Source organism: Erythranthe guttata, chromosome 4 (genome assembly GCF_056151865.1).
Source record: "Erythranthe guttata isolate IM_541 chromosome 4, IM_541, whole genome shotgun sequence".
Classification (NCBI taxonomy): Eukaryota; Viridiplantae; Streptophyta; class Magnoliopsida; order Lamiales; family Phrymaceae; genus Erythranthe; species Erythranthe guttata.
This window is the reverse complement of record NC_142536.1, coordinates 2970490-2993700: the sequence shown is the minus strand read 5'-3', so window position 1 is coordinate 2993700 and position 23211 is coordinate 2970490. Positions and strand designations below refer to the sequence as shown.

Below are 23211 nucleotides of genomic sequence, written 5' to 3'. Positions count from 1 at the left end.
CATCAAAACATGCCTTACCTCGTTCAATTTTGTTTACTTCTCCTATTTATTTATTTATTTATTACTATCATTTTAATAATTGTTTTGTTTACCCAATTATGATTATTTTTTTTGTTATAAACTTGATACGAAGTTGACTGTCTCAAAAATTCAGAGAAAGGCGGAAAGCCTACAACATGACATGGACTGAGCTAAAGTCCACTTGCGGCTCAGAATGGAGCGATCACACCTCCATTGAACTAGGCTCAGCTCGAAACAGAAAAGACGGTTCTCAGCAGACAAATACATCTCAAAGTAATCATATCATTCTCATGTGCGATATGACAACAAACATAGTAGGAGGGGCCCACGCACCCCATTCGTACGACATATATAAATACAGTCTTGAGGTACAAGGGAAGACTCTCTCTACAATTCCTAATACACACTTATTTTCACTATGTACACATTTTGCTCATCCACGATGCTGATTGACTTGACCGTCGAACTGCTGATGTCGGAAAAACTTCCTGGACACTCATTTTTGCTAGTCTCCTAGAAACACGTGGGCTTCTTCCGGCTTTATTTGATTCAGGCCCAATCTATTTTTTTTATATCCAATTGGCCTACATCAAAACCAAAACTCATAAAGCCCAATAAGATACTCTAAAGGCTAAAGGTGCCAAGTAACACGCTTTTTGTTACCATTTTTTGTTCTTTGCCCCGTTTGTTATAAAGTTTTCAATTATCTCAAAAAAAGTTGTCCCCCCTTATTCATTCTTTATTGGTCCCACCTGTCAAACTATAATGAAGAAATTGACATGGCTAGTAGTACAATTATTACCCAATTAATTCATCAACCACAATGATTGACACATTAATGTCATTATGTCAATTTCTTTGCAACACATTTTATCCTTCAATTAATTGTTTTCGAATTATTCTATTTAATAATTTCCATTTCAGAATTATTAAAAATTACTGTTATACAAGAATTTGGAAAAGAGGGTAAAGGGTCAACGTCAATATTCCTCATACCCATCCAACCACGTTTAATTTGCTCGAAAAGTCTAATACTAAAAAAAAAAAAAAAGTTAAATTACATCTACACCCCTGAAATATGCTAAAAGAATTTTAAAGCTCTCATAGAATCGGTAATTACAATCACCCATCTGAAACATTGTTAGAAACCCTAGCGAAATAATACATTGCATAAGTTTTCCCGTTAGTGGTCTAACGGACTAATAATTTCACGCAGTGGTGTAGACAACATAGAGCTAGAGGGTGACATAGTTCTCCCAACATTTCTTAAATTCTTATTATTTTATATAAAATTCATAATTTTTTTGTCTATGATAGCATTAACAGCCCCGCGAGAAATAAATATAGATCATATTGACATGAAATCTTGGCTATGGTAGTAATTATTTCAGGGGTGTGACTGTAACTACCACCACCACAAAGACCTCAAAGTAATTACTTTAACATATCTCAAAAAAAAAAAAAATCAAATGGAAATTCAAATTACATAATGATGACACGTCATCAGAATAATTCCAGCTTGGCCCTAGCGTACTTAATCACTTGCTCAAAGTGGTGAGCCGTGTCCGCGGGGTGCGCCTCTACACGCGGCCTCTCCGGCAGAACCCACCGGCCGTCGCCGGTCCTCACCATCCCCTTATGCTCGTCCTGCCACCAATTCGGCGGCACACCAAACTCAGGCTTCAAGAAATCACAGCATTTGTTCACAAGAGCAATATCTCTCTTCTCCACCAGACAAAACCTCCTATCTTTGCCGTGGTACCCGTCCACTAGGTGTAAATGCGCCTCCAGATTATGCGCGCATCGGAGATCGCTCGTTTTCTTCAGAAACGGCGAGCGCTTGTGGTCAAGCGCCAGCTCCACCCCCACGTGCGCGTAGCTCCACGGGAAAGAAATCGCTTCCTCTATGTACTTCTGGTACTGGAACTTCTCGTTCGCGATTATCCCGGGGACTGTCGGGACCTTGTCGTGCACGTTCACGATTCTCAGAACCTTGATCCCCAGCTCCTCGCACCTTTCTTTGAACTTTAGGTTCCCGACCCTCGGGCCGGAGAACGAAAACACGGTGATCGGAATCTTGTTCAGAATCTCCTGGCCGTCGTCGACGATGTTCAGTTTCATCTCGGCTATGTCGTACGCGCTCAGCAGCGCGAGCGACGCGCCGAGGCTGTGCCCGGTGATCGTGATGCTGAGATTCTCTCCGGAGTAGCGCTGGATGATCCGCCGGAGCTCCGCCAGGACCTGCTCGCGTGCGGAGAACGCGCAGTAGTTGCACGTCTTCTCCTTGGAGGTGTAGAGATCGAAGAACCCGGATTCGATCTTGATCGACGGGTCGTTGCGGAAGTGGGCGGGTCGGAGTATGTCCTTGAGGTCGTGGATCCACTCCAGGTAGGTGACGGTGCCCCGCCACGCCACCACCACGTCGCGGCGGCCGAGGCGACGCACCTCATCCTCGTCGGTGGAGACCGCCACGTAGCCCATCCAGTTTGCGTGGGGGCTCCAGACGCTGCCGGCGGCGCTGGACTTCTGGAAGAAGTTGGGGAGGTTGATGTTGGAGGTGGCGTAGAGGAAACGGGTCAGGGTGTAGCCCCGACCCGCCATACCCAGCTTCTCGAAGAAGTGGGACCCCTGGTACTTGCACGTGCCGCAGTACTTGGAGTTCGGGTCGAAGTCGAACGAGTCGTAGCACGCCTGAGCCATCTCGCCGTAGCGGATGATTTCTCGCCGGAGATGGGAGTTCATCGGGTCCAGCAGATTTTGCCAGTTGTTCTCGCCGGAGATTTCTCTCCAGATTTGGCTGAGGGGGCGGTGGTCTTCGGGGCTGAGCTCGTCTTGGTCGTGATCGGTTTCTAAGCTGGAGGAAAGAGTTGCCGCCATTTTAATTACCGCAGCCGTACGCTTGTTTGTTTGGAATTTATTATGAGTGCTGGTTTTGTTCGGAATTATAAACCGGAGGTTTTTTCTGGTTTTGGTGATGCTGTTTGAGGAAGAAGACGATGACGTCACGTGCTGGAGAGTTTGGATTTTGTGTGTGGGATTTTTGAGAGATGAATATTGTAAGGAAGCCATTTTAATTATGGGAACAATTTCTTCACAAAAAATAGACTTTGTTGTGTGAATATTTTAATATCATATCAAATGATATATGTCTTAGTATATATAGAACTGAAGTGTGTATATATATATATAATCCAAAAAAACAATAATATTAATTTCATTTCATTTAAGTGCTGAATTAAATAAAATAAATAAGAAAAAATAAGAAAAATATTGTGTTATTAAAAAGGAAAAAAAAATCAGAATATACTAGAAATATTGGGGCCTTTTTTTTTTCTACACCATGTGGCCCATTTTTTTTGCAAAATTAGGACACATTTCAAAGCTATTTCACAAATACCATAATGCGTCATTTATAATGACGCGTTTTAAAATGCTGACATGTGTCAAGGTGAGATGTGGGCCATTTTGTATTTTTAATATAAAAAATTGAAGTAAAAAATTTTAAATCTGTGGACCCGCGGGTTAAAACACATCGGATGGATTGTAGGTTTGTGGTTGGTGGGGGTTTTGTGGGAAGGTGTTGGTGGGTCCCAGCAACCTTTTTAGATTTTTATATTAATTTTATTATTATTATTATTATTATTATTATTATTATTATTATTATTATTATTATTATTATTATTATTATTATTATTATTATTATTATTATTATTATTATTAAGTAGAAAAAAATATCTTTAAAATTTCGAAAACTTCTTGAATTTTGTGAAAAAATCGAAAATAATATATTGTTTCGGATTTTTTAAATTATTTTGTAATTTCAGAAATTCGAATAAGGGTTTAAATTTTAAAGCATATATTATTATTTTTTCTTTTCAAAATTGAAAAAGTTTTCAAAATGTTTTGGAATTTCAGAATAGATGATCAAATTCTAAATTAGGGCTTAAAATAAAATAAAAATTGTAATTACGTATTCAAAAATTACTTAACACAAAAACAAAAAATTGTTTACTTAATTATTTTTTTCTTAGTTATCCAAAATAAATTAAAAATGAAAAAAAGGGAAAAACAACATACGAACAAAGGAAATAAGTATAAATTATTAATTAATATACAAATGTGGCTGGGCCCACCAACCCCTTCTATAAAACCCACCCACCCACCCAACCCAACCATCCGAATTGTTTTAAGCCGCGGGGCCCACAGATTTAAAAATTTTTACTTCATTTTTTTATATTAAAAATACAAAATGGCCCCCATCTCACCTTGACACATGTCAGCATTTTAAAACGCGTCATTATAAATGACGCATTATGGTATTTGTGAAATAGCTTTGAAATGTGTTCTAAATTGCAAATTGGGCCACATGTTGTAGAAAAAAAAATGGCCCAGAAATATTGATTGTAGGGGGGGGGGGGGCAATTACACTTCATTTGCTCCCACATTAAATGGTCCACCTTCCATGTAAATTCTGCGCCAAATATATGCACCAACTTAAAAAAGAAATTCTTTATACCCAACTTTATTTTGCTTTTATTTTATTATTTTTAATGGTTATTTATTTCTTGATTTTTATTTCAAATAAAAATAAAATAAACAAAAATAACTATAAATTAAAATGGATATTCTTTTATGTAAAATATAATTCGCAATTTTTTTGGTATAAAAATAATGAAAGTCATGTCCTGAATTTTTAATTTGTTATAGTGATTATTATTATTTTATTTTTTTGTGGATACCTAATAATTATAATTGTATCTACCTAAATATTGGCGAATGAACTGCAAAATTATTATCAATCCATAAATAAATGCTAAATGTGGATCTTGTGGTCACTAGTGAATTGAAACACCCACTTCCCTTTTATGTAGAATCGCGTAGTCCAGCCCCGTAAGTGATAATCTAGCGGTCGAAGTAAGTGAATTTGTGTCAGTCAATTAACACAACTTAGAATTCCCTTATCAACAACGGTCATTGGGTTGAGCTTGTCACACATATTTAACCTAATGTATTTTACATCTTTTCTATAGTTTGTATGCTATTATACGAGAGTGCAGAAAACGGGTTAAAAAAAAAAAAAAAGATGTTGATTGGATTTTTTTGGGTGGATGAAAATTGGGAACAAATATTTCAAAATGAAATTTCCAAAATTTACCAAATATAACTCAATTCGAACTGTTGACCAAACGATATATGAAAAGGTGGATTGCATTCATGGGGGCTTCAGAACATGGTGACCAAATTAAAAGAATCTGCAGTGGCAGAAAACAAACAAAAAATTATATAAAGAAAATAAAAATGTGGAGATAGAGAATAGAAAGAAGGTCACAATTATTGTTATGGGTCTAAAAATTGACATCCACTGCGAAATTGCTTGTAAAGTTTGAATTTGATTAAAAGGATGGAAAATTATTGTAACACCAATTTTGACTTTTGGTTCTTTGTGCAAACATCATATCATATCATGAGATAAGAAGATTCACATCCCTTAACTAATAAACGTTGTACCACTCATTTTTATATACGAGCAGTCTGTTAAATATCCATGAGTACTGATGATACCCCCTTAAATTAAGACAGTTATATTTTTGCATTTTGCTAAAAGACCCTCGAACGATTTAGTTAGAGATTTTTCGCCTCTGCCTACTAGTCCTATGCCGTCGATCGCCTAATTTATGTCACGGCATCATTGGAAAAATGATATTTTCATCGAGAAATGTCTATTTTCAATCTAACCTTCACTTAAGTTGTCCATTTTCAGTCTATTTTTCAGTCTAAGCTCTAACTTATTTGTATTCAGTCTAAGTTGTCCAACTAAGCTGCACTTGATGAACTTTTAGCAAATTCAAAATATTTAAGCGGACTGTTAGCCATATATAATATCTTAGAGTGCCTCTAAAAAAAAAATGTTTGAGTGAGTTTAGTTTAATTTCCTTTTATATATGGTCCAAATAATTGTGCCTAATAAGAATAGAGAAAATTATGTTACCATCGTGAACTTAAAGACAACTAGGGTTTGCAACTACCTAAATGTTCTTCACAACAAAATGTTTGATTTTATTTATTGCCTTTAATTTGAAAATGAATAGAAGGCAGACAAAAAATTAAGTGTCATTAACCGAAGTCATTGAACACGTGATAAAATAATTTTGATTTTTATAATATAATTTACAAAATGATAAAAAATTTGTTGTTGAACCGAAACACAGCCGTGACTCGTGAGTCGACTCACTCTCTCACACACGCGCACAATTGGCATTGCACTTTGAGAAATGGGCCTAAAAAATAATTTTGATTAAAAAAATATTATTTAATCTTCAAGCCCAATTAAGTTAACCCTAATCTAATTTCTACGTGGCTCTCAGCAGTCAACACTCAACAGAACGTACAAATCAATTAATTGACGAATGTTTAAAGCTCCACCGTCACTCAGCCAACCGCCGCCGGAGCCGACGGCGACGCCGTCACCTCATCTTAGCAGGGATGGATCGCTGATTGACGGCGTGATGGATCCCCATTTGAACATCGCTCCAACTCCGGCGGCAAACAGAAAAAGGAACCCAGCTGTATATATACTTTCTCCTTCAAATATATATATATATATTTTTATCTTGTTTAGAATTTTCCTTAGAAAAAATCCATCTTTGTTCAATTTGTTCACTCAAAACGGAAAAATCAAAAAAAAAAAAAAAACAGAATCTTTTTTTTTTTTTAAATTTTTTTATATATATATGCATGCATGGTGTAAATAAATTGAACATAATTAATGTGATGAAAATACATATATGTAGCTGAAGGTTCAATTTTACATATATGTGGCTTTTCAATTTTGTGAAATAGCAAATTCGATTAAATTAAAAGGGATGATTGAAATATTATAACAAGAGTTGTTTTAATCTCGAAAAATAAGGGCCGTATTCGCCCTTATTATGTCAGGAGTTGCAAAGGGAAGAAGAAGAGTTCAACAACAACAACAACTATAGAGTCTCTTCCAGACGATTTGGTGTTCGACATTCTCGTACACCTCTCGGCCGAAGATATTTACGAAAACGCCACCCTCTTTTGCCGGAGGTGGTCCCACCTGATCCGCACCCACGACTTCATACACGCACATCTCGTGCACCATTCGTCGAATCCGGGACTTCTCATCCACGATTGTGGTGCCGAAAAGGACATGGTTTACCTGGCATTGAGAAACGGTCGAACCGAGTTATCCAATTTCAATTACAAGTTCACATGCAAAAAGAATTCTTGGCATTTCCATTACAAGTTCACATGCGAAAGGAATTGTTGGTCTAGTTGCAACGGTTTAATACTCGAGTACGATTCCTCGAGACGAGCTCTTCAAATCACGAATCCCTCAATAAAGACCCGCTTTGCTGTCCCATGTATTAGTCGACGGATATCATCAAAAGTTCGTTCTTGTAGTATAGCGTATTCGCCCGCTTCGATGAAGTTTAAAGTAGTGATGGTTCACGGGAGTTCTAGTGGATTGGTGTGCGCCATTGTTACCGTGGGGGTTCATAATTATTGGAGGGAAGTTTGCACGCAACACTTATCTACCGAAGCAAAGAATCTCCTGAAGCGAAGCAAACCGATTATAACCGACGGCTATGTACATTGGGCAAAAGACGATACTAACCCTTACCCTTGCCCTTGCGTACTGACTTTAAATGTAGAGATGGAAACTATCGCCCAGTATCATCACGTACCTCGAGGAAAGAGCGGCGGCAACCGTTATTTGTCTATGGGAAAATCTCTATCTTTGTTCATTCGGAGAGATTCTACTTCTCTGGAGGTTTGGGAAATGGAATCGGAAACCGGAGAATGGACAAAGACGTGCAACGTCAACTTTGAAGCTCGAAAGCGCGAAATTAAACCATTTGCTGACGTGGACGCTGGTATGACCTTCCTTCTTAGGCCAGCTGGTTGGTTGAAATATCGAGAGGTGGTGGCTTTCCGTGTTTGGGCTACTAAGAATTGCTTTGCTTACAATATCGTTACTCACGAAATCGACTTTTTCAAGCTGGATCCGAATAGTTCTTCTCATAAATTTGAACCATATACGAGCAGCTTGGTATGGATGAATATTAGGTGATCGGTTTAGTCGATTTCTTTCGGTTTTTAATTTTCTATTAATTCACCATTTTTTTTTCTAGTACTGATATCTAATGTATTCAAATTTCAAAAATCGACGAAATTCTGGGTTTTTATTTTTTATTTATTTATTTTTTAATTGCTATTTAAACATCAATGAAATTCGGATTTCGAAGTAACAAAAAACTCAATAATTTTGAGTGACCTAAAAATAATTAAACAAAACCTATGTTAAGTATTTTCGTAATTAAAGCCTATATTAAGTCAACCCTAACGATAATTGACTCAATCACACACACGCGCGCAATTGACAATCGAGCTTTGAAAAATGGGCCTGACAGGAATTTTGATTAAAAAATTATTTAATCTTGAAGCCCAATTAGGGTAACCCTAATTTCCCTAATTTAGTTTCAACGAGGCTCTCAGCAGTCAATACTCGACACTGTAGTTGAAAACGATTGCTCCACCGTCACTCAGCCAATCGCCGCCGCCACCGGCTCGTCACCGTAGCAGGGATGGATCGCTGATAGCGGCAACGGTGGATCCGCATTTGAACACCGGTTCAACTCCAATGGCAAAAACAGAAGGGAATTCATTGGTATACTTTCTCCTTTAAATATCTTTTTTTAGGGTTTTAGGCAAAAACTACTGTAAAACCTAATTACCAACGCATGATGTTTATTTTTATTTTTTTTAATTTTGATGCAATTATAAGCATGGTGTAATAAGAGTTGTTTTTTTGTTTTAAAAAATAAGGGCCGCAATCGCCCTTATTATTTCAGGGGATGCAAAGGGAAAAAGAGTACAACAAATATAGATTCTCTTTCGGACGAATTGGTGTTCGACATTCTTTTAAATCTCCCAGCCGAAGATATTTACGAAAATGCCGTGCTCGTTTGCCGTAGGTGGTCCCACATGATCCGCACCCGCGACTTCGTAAAAGAACACATTCTGCACCATTCAATCCCGGGGCTTCTCATCCTTGATTATAATCGGGAGAAGAAGAAAAATCCTTCGATCTTTGTGGCAATTAGACAAGGCCGAATCGAGATATCTGAGTTCAATTACAAGATGAGGGGAAACATTTTAGCTTGTTGTAATGGTTTGATACTCGAGTTTTACATCTCGAAACATGCGCTTGTGATTACAAACCCTGCAACAAAGCAACACTTTGATGTCCCTCGATTCGGTCACCCGAACTGTTCTAGTATGGCGTATTCAGCCGTTTCCATGAAGTACAAAGTGGTTCTCACTTATCACCATGGTGGTGACGTGTCCACTTTGCGGTGCGTTATAGCGACGGTGGGAGTGGATAAGTCTTGGAGGGATGTTTGCTTACAGCACTTATCTTTCGAAGCAAAGAATTACTTGTACATGAATCCGATTACAACTGGAGGTTTTCTACATTGGACTAGAAGACACACTCACACTTCTGTTGTGACTTTGAACGTAGAGACTGAAACTATTACGCAGTATCCCGTCCCTCAAGGACAAGACTATGATAGAAGGTACAAGTACTATTTGTCGACGGGAAAATCTCTATCGTTGTTCATTTCCAACGGTAGTTTTTCGATGGAGGTTTGGGAGATGAAATCGGATACCGGAGAATGGTCCGAGATGTGCACCATTGACTTGGAGTCTCGAAAGAACGAATTTGAAAAGTTACGTTGTGACAAGTGCCCTACATTGTTCTATCTCGCACCAGCTAGTTGGTTGAAATATCCGGAGGTGGTGGTTTTGCGTGTTTCACATCCGAGCTGTGTTTGCATTGCTTACAATGTTACTACAGACGATATCGACTTTCTCAATTTGGGGTCTAACTGTAATAATTATGAATTCGAACTCCATACAAAGACCTTGGTGTGGTTGAATTGAAGCTGGTCAATTTTTTGTGTTTCCTTTTTCTTGTTCTTGGAGAACTATTTTCTGATACTCTTTTGTACTAATATTATGGTGTTGCTTCATATATATATACTTTTTGTTTATATATTTCTTGGTAGGTTTCTTGTCCAACTTGAAAACCATGCACTAAATCAATGAACAATGCCCAAAACTTACCGTTATCGTGTTTTGAATTTTGCAAGATTCGGAATAGAAAAGGGTTAAAATTATGTTTGAAGTCAAAATAGTATGATTCAAATTAAAACCCAGAAATAAATTTAAGGGGAAAAAAATTGTGAACCAAATGACGATAGTTCGGAACTGCTTGAATTCAAAATAAGGGCAAACGGGACAAGAGTTCAACAACTATATATAGAGTCTCGACAAGGCCATGCTCGTTTGCCGTAGGTGGTCCCACATTATCCGTTACCCGTGATTTCGTAAACGCGAGTTCAACAACTAAAGAGTCTCTTCCGGATGAATTGGTGTTCGGAATTCTTGTAGAGTCTCTTCCGGATGAATTGGTGTTCGGAATTCTTGTACATCTCCCGGCCAAAGATATTTACGACAATGGCATGCTCGTTTGCCATAGGTGGTCCCACATTATCTGTTACCCGTGATTTCGTAAACGCAAATTTTTGCATCATTCAACTCCAGGGACCATAGTGAGTCCTAGTACTATGTTAAGTACATCGTAAAGCCCAAAGTCAACCGTAATTTAATCTATATTAAGTCAACCCTAATTTAATTTAATTTAGTTGAAACTTGGAAACATAGAAAAACGATAGTTGCATTCCCTCCCTTTTCAATATCAGTTCTGAAGAAACTCAGATTTTTTTTAATAAGTAATTATTTAAATTGGTAAAGCTCCAAGGTCACTCCGTTGGCCGCCGCCTGCTGCCGCCACCGTCGACGGTTGGCATGATCGATCCCGATTTAAACATGGTTAACTCCAACTCCGATGGCGAACACAAAGGGCAAATCAGAGGAGGTACTTTCTCTTTTATATAATCTTTTCTTCTTATTAGGGTTGTAGTAACCCTAATTATTACAGGAGATGCAAAAGAGAGAAGATTTCAAAATTAACTATAGAGTCTCTTCCGTACGATATCGTGTTCGACGTTCTTTTACATCTCCCAGCGGAGGATATTTACGACAATGCCATGCACGTTTGCCGTAGGTGGTCCCACATTATCCGTAGCCGCGATTTCGTAAACGCACACCGTGCGCGTCATTCGACTCCGGGGCTTCTCATCCTTGATTATAGTTTGCAGCAAAAGGAAAAAAAACCCTTGGTTTTTGTGGCAATGAGACGAGGCAAAATCGAGGTATCCGAGTTCGATAACGAGATTGGAGACTACTGCAGGTTTGCTAGCTGTAATGGTTTGATACTGGAGTACGACAATTTTTCAAAACGAGCTCATAAAATTACGAACCCCGAAATAAATCAACACTTTGTCGTCCCTCCAATTTATCCGCAAACGTCGTACCACCGTTTTTCTAGTATAGCGTATTCGGCCGCTTCGATGGAGTATAAAGTGGTTTACATTTATGACCGTGACGAAGACGTGTCCACTTTGCGGTGCGTTATAGCGACGGTGGGAGTGGATAATTCTCGGAGGGATGTTTGTACGCAACACTTATCTCCCGAAGCAAAGGAACACCTCTACCGTAATAAAACGACTACAACCGAAGGTTTTATACATTGGACCGATGCCGAAACTCACACTCTTGTTCTGACTTTGAATGTAGAGACGGAGACTTTTACACAATATCCCGTCCCTCAAGGACGAGACGATGGAGACAAATACTATTTGTCGACGGGAAAATCGCTAACTTTGTTCGATTCCGGCAATAATTTTTCTATGGAGGTTTGGGAAATGAAATCGGAAACCGGAGAATGGACAAAGATGTACAAAATCAAATGTTTGGTAAGCTTTTGGGCTTCCATTTCCATTTTATTCTGGAGAATGATGTTTTGGGAGAAGAATTTGAAAATAATATAAAGTTTGTTTGTGTTTTGAGATGAGACAATTTGTATTGTAGCAAGTCAAATCATGTCTAAAAATGTTGGAAAAATGTATTTTTGAAGAAGAATTTGAAGGATAAAGTGATTTTAATTTGTAATTTAGTGAAGACAATTTTCACTGTAGCAGTCAAATCATGTCTGTTGGAGAGAGAAAAATTTGAATTATTTTGGGTAAAGTTTTTGAAAATATTTCAGAAAGATAATTTTATTTTGGGAAAATAATGAAAAGAATTTGAGAAGCTTACCATACATAGCCTATGAATTTGAAATCCATACAAAAAGTTTGGTGGGGTTCGGTTTAGTGTTTCTCCGTTCGATTTATATTCGTCATAGTCTCAACTAGGGCATCTCATTTTTCATGTATATTATATTTTTTGAATTTTTTTAACGATTTATTATTATTATTGTTACCAATTTTTTCATCCTTGGATGAAAACTATTTGGATTGTCCCATATTTATTATTTTTGTTTCAAATTAAATTTATTATGATTCGAGAGGTAAAATGACTCTCTCAAACCGTAGACAACCCGACTAATTATCCGATCAATTGAACAATGAGGTTTCCGATCAATTGAACAATGAGGTTTCATATTTTTTTAGAGTACTAACTCTGATCTGACCAGTCCGACTTTCCTCTCTAATCGCTATTCGTAGATGAATTTATGAAGTATTTTCTAGGTTACATGCTAAGATTTCTTTCTTTATTGTTAGTTTATATGATACATTTTCTGAATATTGAATTTAAATACCATTTAAGATTTAAGTACAATTGTTACAAAAAATATTAATTATAATTTATTTAAAGAAATATACGACGAAAAAATACTCAGATAATACATATAACAATTAAAAAAATATTAAAACATGTTAATTTGAATGAAACGACTTTGCAAAATTACAATCCAGCGATAAACGTTGGTAGGTGGGGGCTTTTAATCAACACTCTCTTCTCTCTCTCACGCGCGCGCGCACACACACACACGCACACAAACACACAGTCTGTACACACAGAACAGAAGAAGCAGCGGCGAAAATGAAGACGGTGTGCGTAACAGGAGCATCAGGCTATATTGCTTCGTGGATAGTCAAATTCTTGCTCCGGCGAGGTTACACCGTCAAAGCTTCTGTTCGTGATACCAGTTCAGTAAAACTCAACTCAATTTTCGTTTATTTATTTATGTTTAGATTACAAATCAGCTCGAATCAAATCCGATCTATATCAAAATCAGCTGTTTGTGTTTCAATTGCGATCGAATCAGTTCAGATGTTGTAAGCTTTAATTGTTATCTACTCTGTTATTATTTCGTGAAAATATTTGCGATTTATTGGAAAAGAAAATCGGAAATGAAAAACAGGCGATCCAAACAAGACGCAACACTTGCTCGCACTCGATGGAGCGAAAGAGAGACTTCACTTGATTAAAGCGAATCTTCTGGAAGAAGGATCCTTTGATGCTGTAGTTGATGGCTGCGATGGTGTTTTTCATACCGCTTCCCCCTTTTTCCTTTCAACCACTGACCCAGAGGTTTCTGCCCCCTTTTCTAAATTTCTATTTAATTAAGTTTTAGAGTTCGTATTACTTTATTGAATTATTTTTTTATTTATCATAATTTAGTTTAGCTAGTGTTTTTGATTCGGTTCCGTTTTCAATTTCCTCAGGCAGAATTGATCGATCCTGCGTTAAAGGGTACACTCAATGTGCTTCGATCTTGCGCGAAAACACCAACCGTTAAAAGGGTAGTTTTGACATCTTCGATAGTTGCGGTTTTTGCCAATGGTAAACCTAGAACACCTGAAGTTGTAGTCGACGAGACTTGGTGGTCCGATCCTCTGTTTTGCAGACAAATGCAGGTCGGTGTTTCTATTCCTCTTATTTCGATAACGAAAATGGTAACTTTTTATTTGAATTAAACGACTCGATGAAATGTGACGTTCTTCGGAATATAGCAATGGTACATGCTTTCAAAGACATTGGCTGAGGAAGCTGCGTGGAAGTTTGTGAAAGAGAAAGGTATCGACATGGTTGCTATAAATCCAGCCATGGTAATTGGTCCTTTGTTGCAGCCGACTCTCAACACAAGTTCCGCTGCAATTTTGAACTTTATAAATGGTGAGTTTGATTAATAAATAAATAAATATAATGTTAATAACTTAGTTCTTCTACATCGGTGGAATCTTCACCTTTGTGCATTTGTGAAATATGCAGGCGCAGAGGCATACCCGAATGTTACATCTGGATGGGTAAATGTAAAAGATGTTGCAAATGCACATATTCTTGCATTTGAAAATCCTTCGGCTAATGGAAGGTATTGTATGGTGGAGAGTGTTGCGCATTTTTCAGAAATCGTGAATATATTACGTGGACTATACCCTACTTTCCGACTTCCCGAAAAGTAAGTCACTTATTATGATTTCATTTTCAACATGTATTTGATACGAAGCTAGACTAATCTGTCAACACACATACAGGTGTGCCGATGACAAGCCATTTGTGCCCACTTACCAAGTCTCGAAAGAAAGAGCAAAAAGCCTAGGTGTTGAATTCACTCCTCTCGAAGAAAGCATCAAGGAAACTGTTGAAAGCTTGAAGGAGAAGAACTTCGTTAAATCGACACCAGCTATTTAAATAAATGAAAAAGCCCTTGTTCGGGTGAGAGTTTAAACAGTGTCAGTTGATATTAAACACAATTTACATATCCTTGTACTGCCTTTCAGTAAGTATCATAATAAATTTGCACTCTATTTCATATGCTGCAAAAAGAAAACCATTGGCTTCTCAAAAACTTGAAACTCAGGGAAAAGAAAAATGTCTATTTCATATATGAAGGGAAAAAAAAAAGAATTCAATGCATAAAAATGTCTAGGGATGGTTTCGATACAATGAAACACGAATCCTTCGACACAGCACATGATGAAGATGCGTAAGTGATTCTCGAATTCATAGAGTAATCGGAGCTGCTGTGCGGTTTGCCTACTGTACAATTAGCAACCTCTCCCAAAGACATGTCATCGTACAATGTATGTAAATCCGAAAGTATCGAGTCTTCCATGCTGTCTTCACCTCCTGTAGAAACTTCCAAACCGGAACTTGATATTCCGGAACATTCCTCCTCCATTGCTGTTTCTGTTCCATTCGAAGAAGAAAAGAACGGATCTTTCAACAGCTCACTCGCAGAGGGCCTCGAAAAAACCGGTAATAAGCACTTTTCGATAATTTCCTTGACTTCATAATCCTTAACTTTCTCGAGAGCTGCTGGTTTAATTCCGGTGGTGACTTTCTTGAAAATCTGGGCGGGGTTTGTGCATTCGGAGTAAGGGCACTCGCAAGTGGCCATCTCCATCAAGCACAATCCGAATGCGTAAATGTCAACCAATTCGTTGTACTCCTCTTCGTAGTACTCGGGTGCCATGAATTCGGGGGTTCCCGCGAATGACCGGAGCGGATCCCGCTCTATTTCTGACGCCAGTCCGAAATCTCCGATCTTGACTTCGCCGGTGGTGGGGTTGACGAATATGTTGTCGGACTTGATGTCGCGGTGGACGATTTTAGGGCTTCGGGTGTGGAGGTATTGGAGGCCTTCTAGAATCTGGCGGCCGTAGGCTTTGATGGTCGGCGAGTCGATGGCGGCACAGCCGAGTTTCTTGGTGTGGTGGCGGAGGCTGCCACCGGAGAAGAGCTCGGTGATGATGTTGACGGTTTTGCGTCGGCGGTCGAACCAGAAGCTGTGGCACTTCATGATGTTTTTGTGGTTGAGGGATTTCAATAAGACGGCTTCTGAGCAGAGGGATTTCTCTAGATTCTTCTTCTTCGAGGTTTTCGAGTCTTCTTCCTCGACGGAGATCAGGCTCCAGGCGACTTCTCTGTTAGACAAATGGTCGAACGCTTTGTAGACGTCTTTGAACGCTCCTCTGCCGAGGATTTTCTTGTACCGGACGAAATTGCCGCATGGGGATTTCTCTTCGATTTCCAGATTCATGGTTTTAAAAAAAGGACGGATTTAATTGCTTGAATTCAGATCAAGAGAGAGAGAGAGGGAGAGGAAGAGAGGAGAGAGAAAGCTAGAGAACGAGGTGTTCAGAGAATGCTTCTAGGGCGACTGTGAATGAATCGTGAACTGAACAAGAACAGGGGCGGCTGTAATGGCGACCCATCTCCGACAATGGCTTCGAACCGGATCTTTTCGTGGCCCGGTTTTTTACAACGATCGATCCCATGGCTTTGTGTTCATCAAGATTGTTCCTTTCTCTGTGAATTTCTCGAAAACCCAAAAAAAAAAAAAAATTGCAGGAGAGAACAGAGTATTAAAGAAGACGAAGAAGAAACGCACGATGAGAGAATTTTGATTTGACGGTAGCCCTAATTATGAAAGTTATGAATCTTTGATATTGGATTATTAGATATATATATATATATATATATATATATATATATATATATATATATATATATATACATATAGATATATATATGTTGGTGTAGGAGAAGAAGTTGGCGGAAGATGCAACTCTTGCGGAATCTGGAGTCTGTGATCCCACAACTCTTCAAAGTTCTAAGGATCACCGTTTTAGCGGCGTTATATAACTAATCACTCTTTTTTCTTTTCTTTCTTTAAATTTAACATTATCCAAATTTAGAAAAAAAAAATTATTTAATTAAATTTGTATTTACTGAATATATAATTTTGTTTTTTTTAGTTTTAGTGAATAAAACGTTTGTCACGTACACAATTTTTATTTTTATTTTTTCTTTTGATAAATATATTATTGGCTAATTAAACTATATATAAATTTAATATATTTCGATATTTGGAGTGACTTTTGACATTTATGTTATTAGCTGTTACTCTATCAATTAATGTGTTTAATTAAGAATGAAATGATTTTAATTGATTTTTTTCCTAAATATCAATGGACATAAGCATATGTTTTTTCCTAAGTAAAATGTGTTTATCATGTTTAATATTAATGTGTACAACATTAATTCAAAATTTTAAAACTTTAAAAATAGTCCTATTAGAACTGGATTAACTAATAAAAAAAACAAATCAAATATTGCCCTATTATTAAAATAAAATATATATTTCAAAACTTTTAAATTCTAAGGTTTAAATATGTTCGGAGATGCTGTTAAGTGTTAACAACTAAAATTTAAAATTAACTTCATACACTAAAAAAATAATATATTTAACAAAAAGGACTCATTGGTCATTATTCAACATTCAATAAAAAGCTGCATAATCTAAACTTACAATGGGGGCAAAACTGTGATTAATTCTCCTCTAACAAACTGTCCTTCAATAATTTCACTTCCTAAAGCTCTCTCTTATTCTAGAACTTTCCGGGCTATGCAAACAAAAAGCCGATCGACTCTTTTGTTTCGCCAACGGAGACGAATTTCCTATCTCCCTCAAGGGCGAGCGCTTCGTGGGGGCCTCAGCCCCCGTGCCGTTCGAGCACAGGATTTTCCCTTTCTCACGAGCATTTCGTTTCTCCTTTAAACGGTGAAGTAGCATTCTCTTCTCGTTCGCAAGCTGTTTGCCTAAAGAAAGAGGCGGCAAGTCTTTGCTCGGCGAATACCCTTGTTCGTTTTCCTTCGACCGAAAACTCAACACTACCCTCTCCTTATCAAGCTGCCTTCCCAAAGGAACCAGGGGTATATCCGTCATTACACTTAAATCCGCTTTCGACTTTCGAATCTCCTCTTTCAATATAGACAGTTCGAGCTGCGCTTCGTTGGCCTTGTTCTCGTACGCACGAGCTCTCTCTTTCCATTCTTCCACCTAAAATAAACGAAGTTAAAAAAGAAACAATAACTACGAATTCTTTTTTTTTTTTCTTTTCACGAGAGCGGAAAAGGGGTTCTTACAGCGTGCCGAAGGGATTGAATTTCGACATCGGAATTGCGAGCTCGATTTTCCCAGAAATCGCGGGACCCGTTAAGCTGCTCCATTTCACCCCTAACCTGCCCTAGCATTTCTTGCATTTGCGACCACTGCTCCGTTTCAGCCCTAACTTGCTCGACAATCCTCCGAACGATAATCTTACACCGCCCCGAGCATTTGTTCTCGTGCCCCATTTGTTCCTACGCACCGAAAAACACATTTCTCAATATATCTCCAACATATAAACTACATAACTAACACTAAACGTAAACGAGACCAATTATTTGAATTTCGAAACAAAATCAGACACCCAAATTGAATACTAACAATCCATTAATTAAATAAGCAAGATTATTAATTAATATTTTTTTTACCTGAAAGAAATTTCTGGCCGAAAAATCGGGGCAATCGATTCTCTTCGAAGAAGAAGCTGAGCTGGCAACGGAACTATTAGCTGTACTAGAAAGAATTGAATTGTACTCTTGTTCAACTCTTTCCAACATCCCCTTTGACAATCCCTCCATTTTCTTCTTCACCATTTCCACCTTCACATTCGCCGATCCACAATTTTAAGTTCGACGCATTAAAAAATTACGAGGGGGTCCGATAATGCTTTTATTGAAATAATTTTATTCGAAATGTCCGGTTTTTTTTATTATTTGTATATAAAATAATAGAAACTTGTTCTTACATTGGTGGACGATTTATTAGTGTCGGTTTCGTCGGGTAATCCTCCGAGCTTTTCGAGACGACGCTGCAAAACGCAAGCTTTCTTGTCGAAATTATTACTCCGATTTCGAATTTGGCTGTCTTTATTTGTTGGGATTTTCTGCAATTCGTTTAGCTTATCTGCTAAATCTTCGATTTCTTCCTCTAAAACTGCCTTTGCATTTTTCCCTTCAAAGATCTTATCTCTCCCCTGCAAATCACGGCGAATAAAAATATATATTATATTATCCGCAAATTAATTAATTAAATTAAAAGAGATTAAATAAAACTAACAGAGACAAGTGTTTGAACAGCAGATTTGAGAGTTCTCTCCATTTTAACCCTATTTTTCTCCAATTTCTTCAGAGCGAATTCTCTCTCCATTCTTAATAAATTGCATTCGGCTCTCAGTATCTCCGCCTGGAACCGCCACTTCTCCTCCTCGAATCCGCCGTCGTCTTCCGCCACTCTCTCTCTCCTCCCGGCGACGGGTATTTTCGAGTTGGGGTCCGAGAACTCCGGCGGGGTATTACTTTCCTGATCGAAGAGGTTCTCGAGCTTTCCTTTAGAGGAGGAGGAGGGATGATTTTGGTGCATTAGGAGTAGCGGGTTATTGTGGTGGTGGTTTTGGGTGGTGGGTTTCGATTGGCGGCGGCGGGTTCTGCGGCTGCGGGGGAAGTGGAGGATTTTGGGGCTGGGCGGCGGCGGCGGAGTTGGATGCCATTTGGTTCTTCTTGATGCAGTTGTTGTTGTTGTTGACATGGTAAACGACTCTTGTCTGAGTGTGTGTGTGTGTTTTGGGGGGTGGGGTTTTCAGTCTTTAAGAGGAATTTGAATTCAACGGTAAAGATATATATACAGATGGAGTGTGCTCTGCTGTGCTGGTGTTTTTTCGGAAATGACTAAATTGTCCACTATTTTGTCCTTATCTGTGGTTTATTTTTTTTCCCTTTTTTGGGTTTGTTAAAATGGTAAACTTTTACTATGAAATCTAATTAAAAAAAATTGTATTTTTATATTCATTAGTAATAGTTCTAATGGCTATTTTAAATATAAAGAAAGGCCTAAAGTTAATTGTAAAATGAATTAATTGAAATAAACTTGAAAATGAATTAGTGATATAATTATGAATTAAAAAATATTATTTATGTAAAATTTGATTGGTTTGTGGCATGTGTAGAGAAGAGGCACGCGCGACCTCGTAACGTGAGGCAGAACAAAGATTTTGAAATGGCAATCTTATTCAACTTTCAAATATTAATAAATATAGGGGTAAGTATATACATACAGAGAGAGAGAGAGAGAGAGAGATTAGGTGACTTTTAATGCAGTGTACTTGTGCTAATCAGCTTTTAGACTTTGAGTTCAAATCTTCTTAAAATAAAAAATTACGAATTCTTAGTTTGTATATTTGCTGCATGAAGTCTACATGAATTCCCATTAAATATTAAACAAATTATTAATTTAGAATATTGTTCTAAAAGTACATTAGAATCGACCAGAAATATTAAATCATCAATGATATTTAATTAATAAATGAAAATATAATAAAAATATCAAGGGGGCGGTCTATTGTACGTAACTTGTGACTCCAATTTATTTATATATATACCTATTCAAGGAACTTGTGATGAATCAAATTTTGCAATAGAGATCATCATATTATTATGATGAAAAAAGGACAATGAATATTTAATAACAATAATATTCCACAGTATTACCTCTTCGATATGCTAAAAATATAAATGTACTTATTGATTATTTATTTAAATAAAATACAAAAGAGTTGCAGAGTTGGAGTTGACATGGCAATCAAAAAGTAAACAAGACATTGATGCTTCGTGAAAGTCATTAATTCATTTTATTTAATTTTTTTTTAAAAATAAAATCACAGTAAATTAAAAAAAAAAAAAAAAAAAAAAAAGACAGCGATATATATATATATATATATACAAGAAGAGATATATGTATATATACTATGGAAGAACAAAGTCCAAGAAAAGGCAGAAGTGATTAATCACACACCATACGAGGTGGTGGTGGGAGTGGAGCTACTCATTCATTTACTACTGCACTTCCATTCTCATTTTCTCTTTCTTTTTTATTAATATTTATTATTTATTAATAAATTTTATTTATTTATTTATAAACAGTCCGTGCCGTTTAAGGTGTGTGTGTCATGTATATATATATATACATATATATATATGTATAAATGTTTGAATATTCTTTATCCCTTCTCTAACTCATTTATTACTACATCATTATTTCCTAGGTAGTCTACTATTTTACCACTATTTATATTTTATTCATTTATATATATATATAATATAACCCTTGAATTTTGAATATCCAGCTGATTATTTCATATATATATATTTCTATTGATCGAATATTTCATGATTTAAAATAAACAGATTAAATATCTACTTTATTTAAAAAGAAACAGATTACTGTTGGGAATATGACAATAATTATTTAAAAAAAGACAAAAAGAAAAAAAGGGGATCCAACCAATGTATTGTTCCTGATTATTTCAAAAAATCCCAAGTATTTAATTTAGTACCACTCGATTTTCGATGTTTAATTATAATTAATTAATTGTTTTCTTGAAATTATTCAAGATGTTTATCTATTGCTAATGACCGTTTGAAATGGCTTATTGTCACAAAAAAAAAAAAAAAAAAATTATTAAACAACAATAATAAATTGAAATTCAAAATTTTGAAAAGCCCTAATGTGTCTATGTGGTAGAATAATTAAAAGTGAGTGAATTATTATTGGATAATTGGAAGGGATTAGTTGAAAGTAAAGCACTAATTTGTATTATTCATTAGAGGTTATGGATTGTCACTCACAATGATGGACAATATAATATATATAATTAAGTACAAAGGTCCACCTAATATTGGAATCTACCCTTTGTCTTATTATTTAATCACGTGTCATTATTATTAACTTATTATTATTATTTTCTTGATTGATTGACAATCATATATGTGTGTTTGTATTGTAATATATTGTTTTTTTTCTTCTTTTGTATATAATGATGGGAAATTGTATTATAGGTTGTCCCACAGGAAAGAAGGTTGCATATTGTCATATTATAGTTATTTATTATTCGGATATTCTTGAATTTGAACACTAATTAATTAATTAATTAATCATATGTGGGAAGGAAGACTATTTTTACAAGACAAATTTGAGCCATCTTTTCCATTCTTTATGTTCTCAAACAAACAACAAAATACAAATTTATGAATAATGACGATTTTATATATTAGTGAGAATAGGGAAATTAATTTGAATTTTTTTCAAATATTATTTATGAATTTTAATTTTATATCAAAAGTGTTGGATATCCACAAGTGTAATTAAATACTTCGCGAGCTTTACAATATGGGGCTCCGAAAGAAACCCGATCCATGGTCAATGGGCCCATATTTCAAGCCCACGTTATAGTGCTTTTTTCTTCATTAAACTTTGTGAATTCAGCCCATTAACAAATCAGAATCATCATTTTTAGAAGAAAAAAGAAATCGTATTGTTTTCGAAAGTGAAAAATTAATTCCAAATTGTTCCGAAAAGTTCGATAAACTGGTGGAATTTTTCAATATTGAATGAAAAAACGAAAAACTCTATTATGTGTGTACGTAATTATAATAATAATAATAAAATATATATTTCAATTCCGATAAATTAAAAAGTTTGAAATTTTGAATGAAAAATATTATTTCAGAAATATTTCGGATGGAATTCGGTGAGATAAAAAAGAATAAGGAAAAAGAAAATAATAAATAACAAAATAAAATAATAGAGAAATGGACATAAATCAATTTGGAAATTAGAGTCCCACCACAAAACCTAAGAACCACCAATTTTATTGCTTAGATAAAATTAGATATCTACACCAACCAATTGGAACCCACCTTAATTTTAGGATAAGAGAAATGTATCATATTTGTATGAATCACCACTTTTTTTTTTTTTGAACTACAACAAACTAAAATATTGCACTATCCAAATATCACATTTTCACCAATAGCTGCAAAAATGGCTTCCATGACCATGATGGCATCATTCTTGGGCGGCTCAGCCGCAGCCGCAGCCGCCGCCACCACCACCACCCGCCGTCACATGGTGGTTGTTAGGGCCTCAAAAGACTCCTCCGGGGAGGAAGAGAGCAGCAGCAGCAACAACAACAGCAGGAGGGACTTGATGTTTGCGGTGGCGGCAGCGGCTGCGTGCTCGGTGGCTAAAATAGCAATGGCCGACGAAGAGCCGAAGAGGGGAAGCCTTGATGCTAAGAAGAAGTACGCAGCTGTTTGCGTTACGAACCCTACTGCTCGCATTTGTCGCTATTGATTAATCGAGATTGTTTGCTAATTTTATTCACTCTCCTTCATGCATGGGAATTATATATTAAAATTGTTTTGTTGCTCATCATAATTAATGTTTGTGTTGTTTAATGTCCATATTACTTGATATATAAGTTATTTTTGGGCAATTTTGTCTTCCATTATTATTAAAGAAATGAGAAAAAAAAAATAAAAAAAATTAAAACAAATTAGTGCATCATTTTATTTTTCCAG

At 36.5% G+C, this 23211-nt stretch overlaps 7 protein-coding genes across 7 annotated transcripts; 4 read left to right on the top strand and 3 right to left on the bottom strand.

Annotated features, from left to right (window-relative positions):
* Nucleotides 1-1356: 1356 nt before the first annotated feature.
* Nucleotides 1357-3188, bottom strand: LOC105948875 (alpha/beta-Hydrolases superfamily protein). Its single transcript, XM_012972165.2, has one exon. The coding sequence runs from the start codon at nucleotides 3088-3090 to the stop codon at nucleotides 1525-1527; it is 1566 nt and encodes a 521-aa protein (XP_012827619.2). The 5' UTR covers nucleotides 3091-3188; the 3' UTR covers nucleotides 1357-1524.
* Nucleotides 3189-6426: 3238 nt separating this feature from the next.
* Nucleotides 6427-8218, top strand: LOC148770917 (uncharacterized). The gene is made up of 2 exons (XM_088817627.1): nucleotides 6427-6587; nucleotides 6932-8218. The coding sequence occupies exons 1-2, from the start codon at nucleotides 6429-6431 to the stop codon at nucleotides 8117-8119; spliced, it is 1347 nt and encodes a 448-aa protein (XP_088673753.1). The 5' UTR covers nucleotides 6427-6428; the 3' UTR covers nucleotides 8120-8218.
* A 312-nt stretch (nucleotides 8219-8530) lies between these two features.
* Nucleotides 8531-10105, top strand: LOC105957518 (uncharacterized). Its single transcript, XM_012981447.2, has 2 exons — nucleotides 8531-8716; nucleotides 8875-10105. The coding sequence occupies exons 1-2, from the start codon at nucleotides 8690-8692 to the stop codon at nucleotides 9991-9993; spliced, it is 1146 nt and encodes a 381-aa protein (XP_012836901.2). The 5' UTR covers nucleotides 8531-8689; the 3' UTR covers nucleotides 9994-10105.
* Nucleotides 10106-12888: 2783 nt separating this feature from the next.
* LOC105948962 (phenylacetaldehyde reductase) lies at nucleotides 12889-14794 on the top strand. The gene is made up of 6 exons (XM_012972253.2): nucleotides 12889-13168; nucleotides 13385-13554; nucleotides 13689-13880; nucleotides 13977-14139; nucleotides 14236-14422; nucleotides 14499-14794. The coding sequence occupies exons 1-6, from the start codon at nucleotides 13063-13065 to the stop codon at nucleotides 14653-14655; spliced, it is 975 nt and encodes a 324-aa protein (XP_012827707.2). The 5' UTR covers nucleotides 12889-13062; the 3' UTR covers nucleotides 14656-14794.
* On the bottom strand, nucleotides 14705-16416 carry LOC105956323 (serine/threonine-protein kinase WNK8). Its single transcript, XM_012980176.2, has one exon. It carries the CDS (start codon nucleotides 16004-16006, stop codon nucleotides 14873-14875), a length of 1134 nt encoding a protein of 377 aa, XP_012835630.2. The 5' UTR covers nucleotides 16007-16416; the 3' UTR covers nucleotides 14705-14872.
* Nucleotides 16417-17197: 781 nt separating this feature from the next.
* On the bottom strand, nucleotides 17198-19441 carry LOC105957529 (myosin-like protein). Its single transcript, XM_012981459.2, has 5 exons — nucleotides 18914-19441; nucleotides 18603-18830; nucleotides 18286-18456; nucleotides 17896-18111; nucleotides 17198-17809 (listed from the first exon to the last, which is right to left on the bottom strand). Exons 1-5 carry the CDS (start codon nucleotides 19379-19381, stop codon nucleotides 17333-17335), a joined length of 1560 nt encoding a protein of 519 aa, XP_012836913.2. The 5' UTR covers nucleotides 19382-19441; the 3' UTR covers nucleotides 17198-17332.
* Nucleotides 19442-22588: 3147 nt separating this feature from the next.
* LOC105949149 (Photosystem II 5 kD protein) lies at nucleotides 22589-23126 on the top strand. The gene has a single exon (XM_012972468.2). It carries the CDS (start codon nucleotides 22673-22675, stop codon nucleotides 22982-22984), a length of 312 nt encoding a protein of 103 aa, XP_012827922.2. The 5' UTR covers nucleotides 22589-22672; the 3' UTR covers nucleotides 22985-23126.
* The last annotated feature ends 85 nt before the right edge of the window (nucleotides 23127-23211 follow it).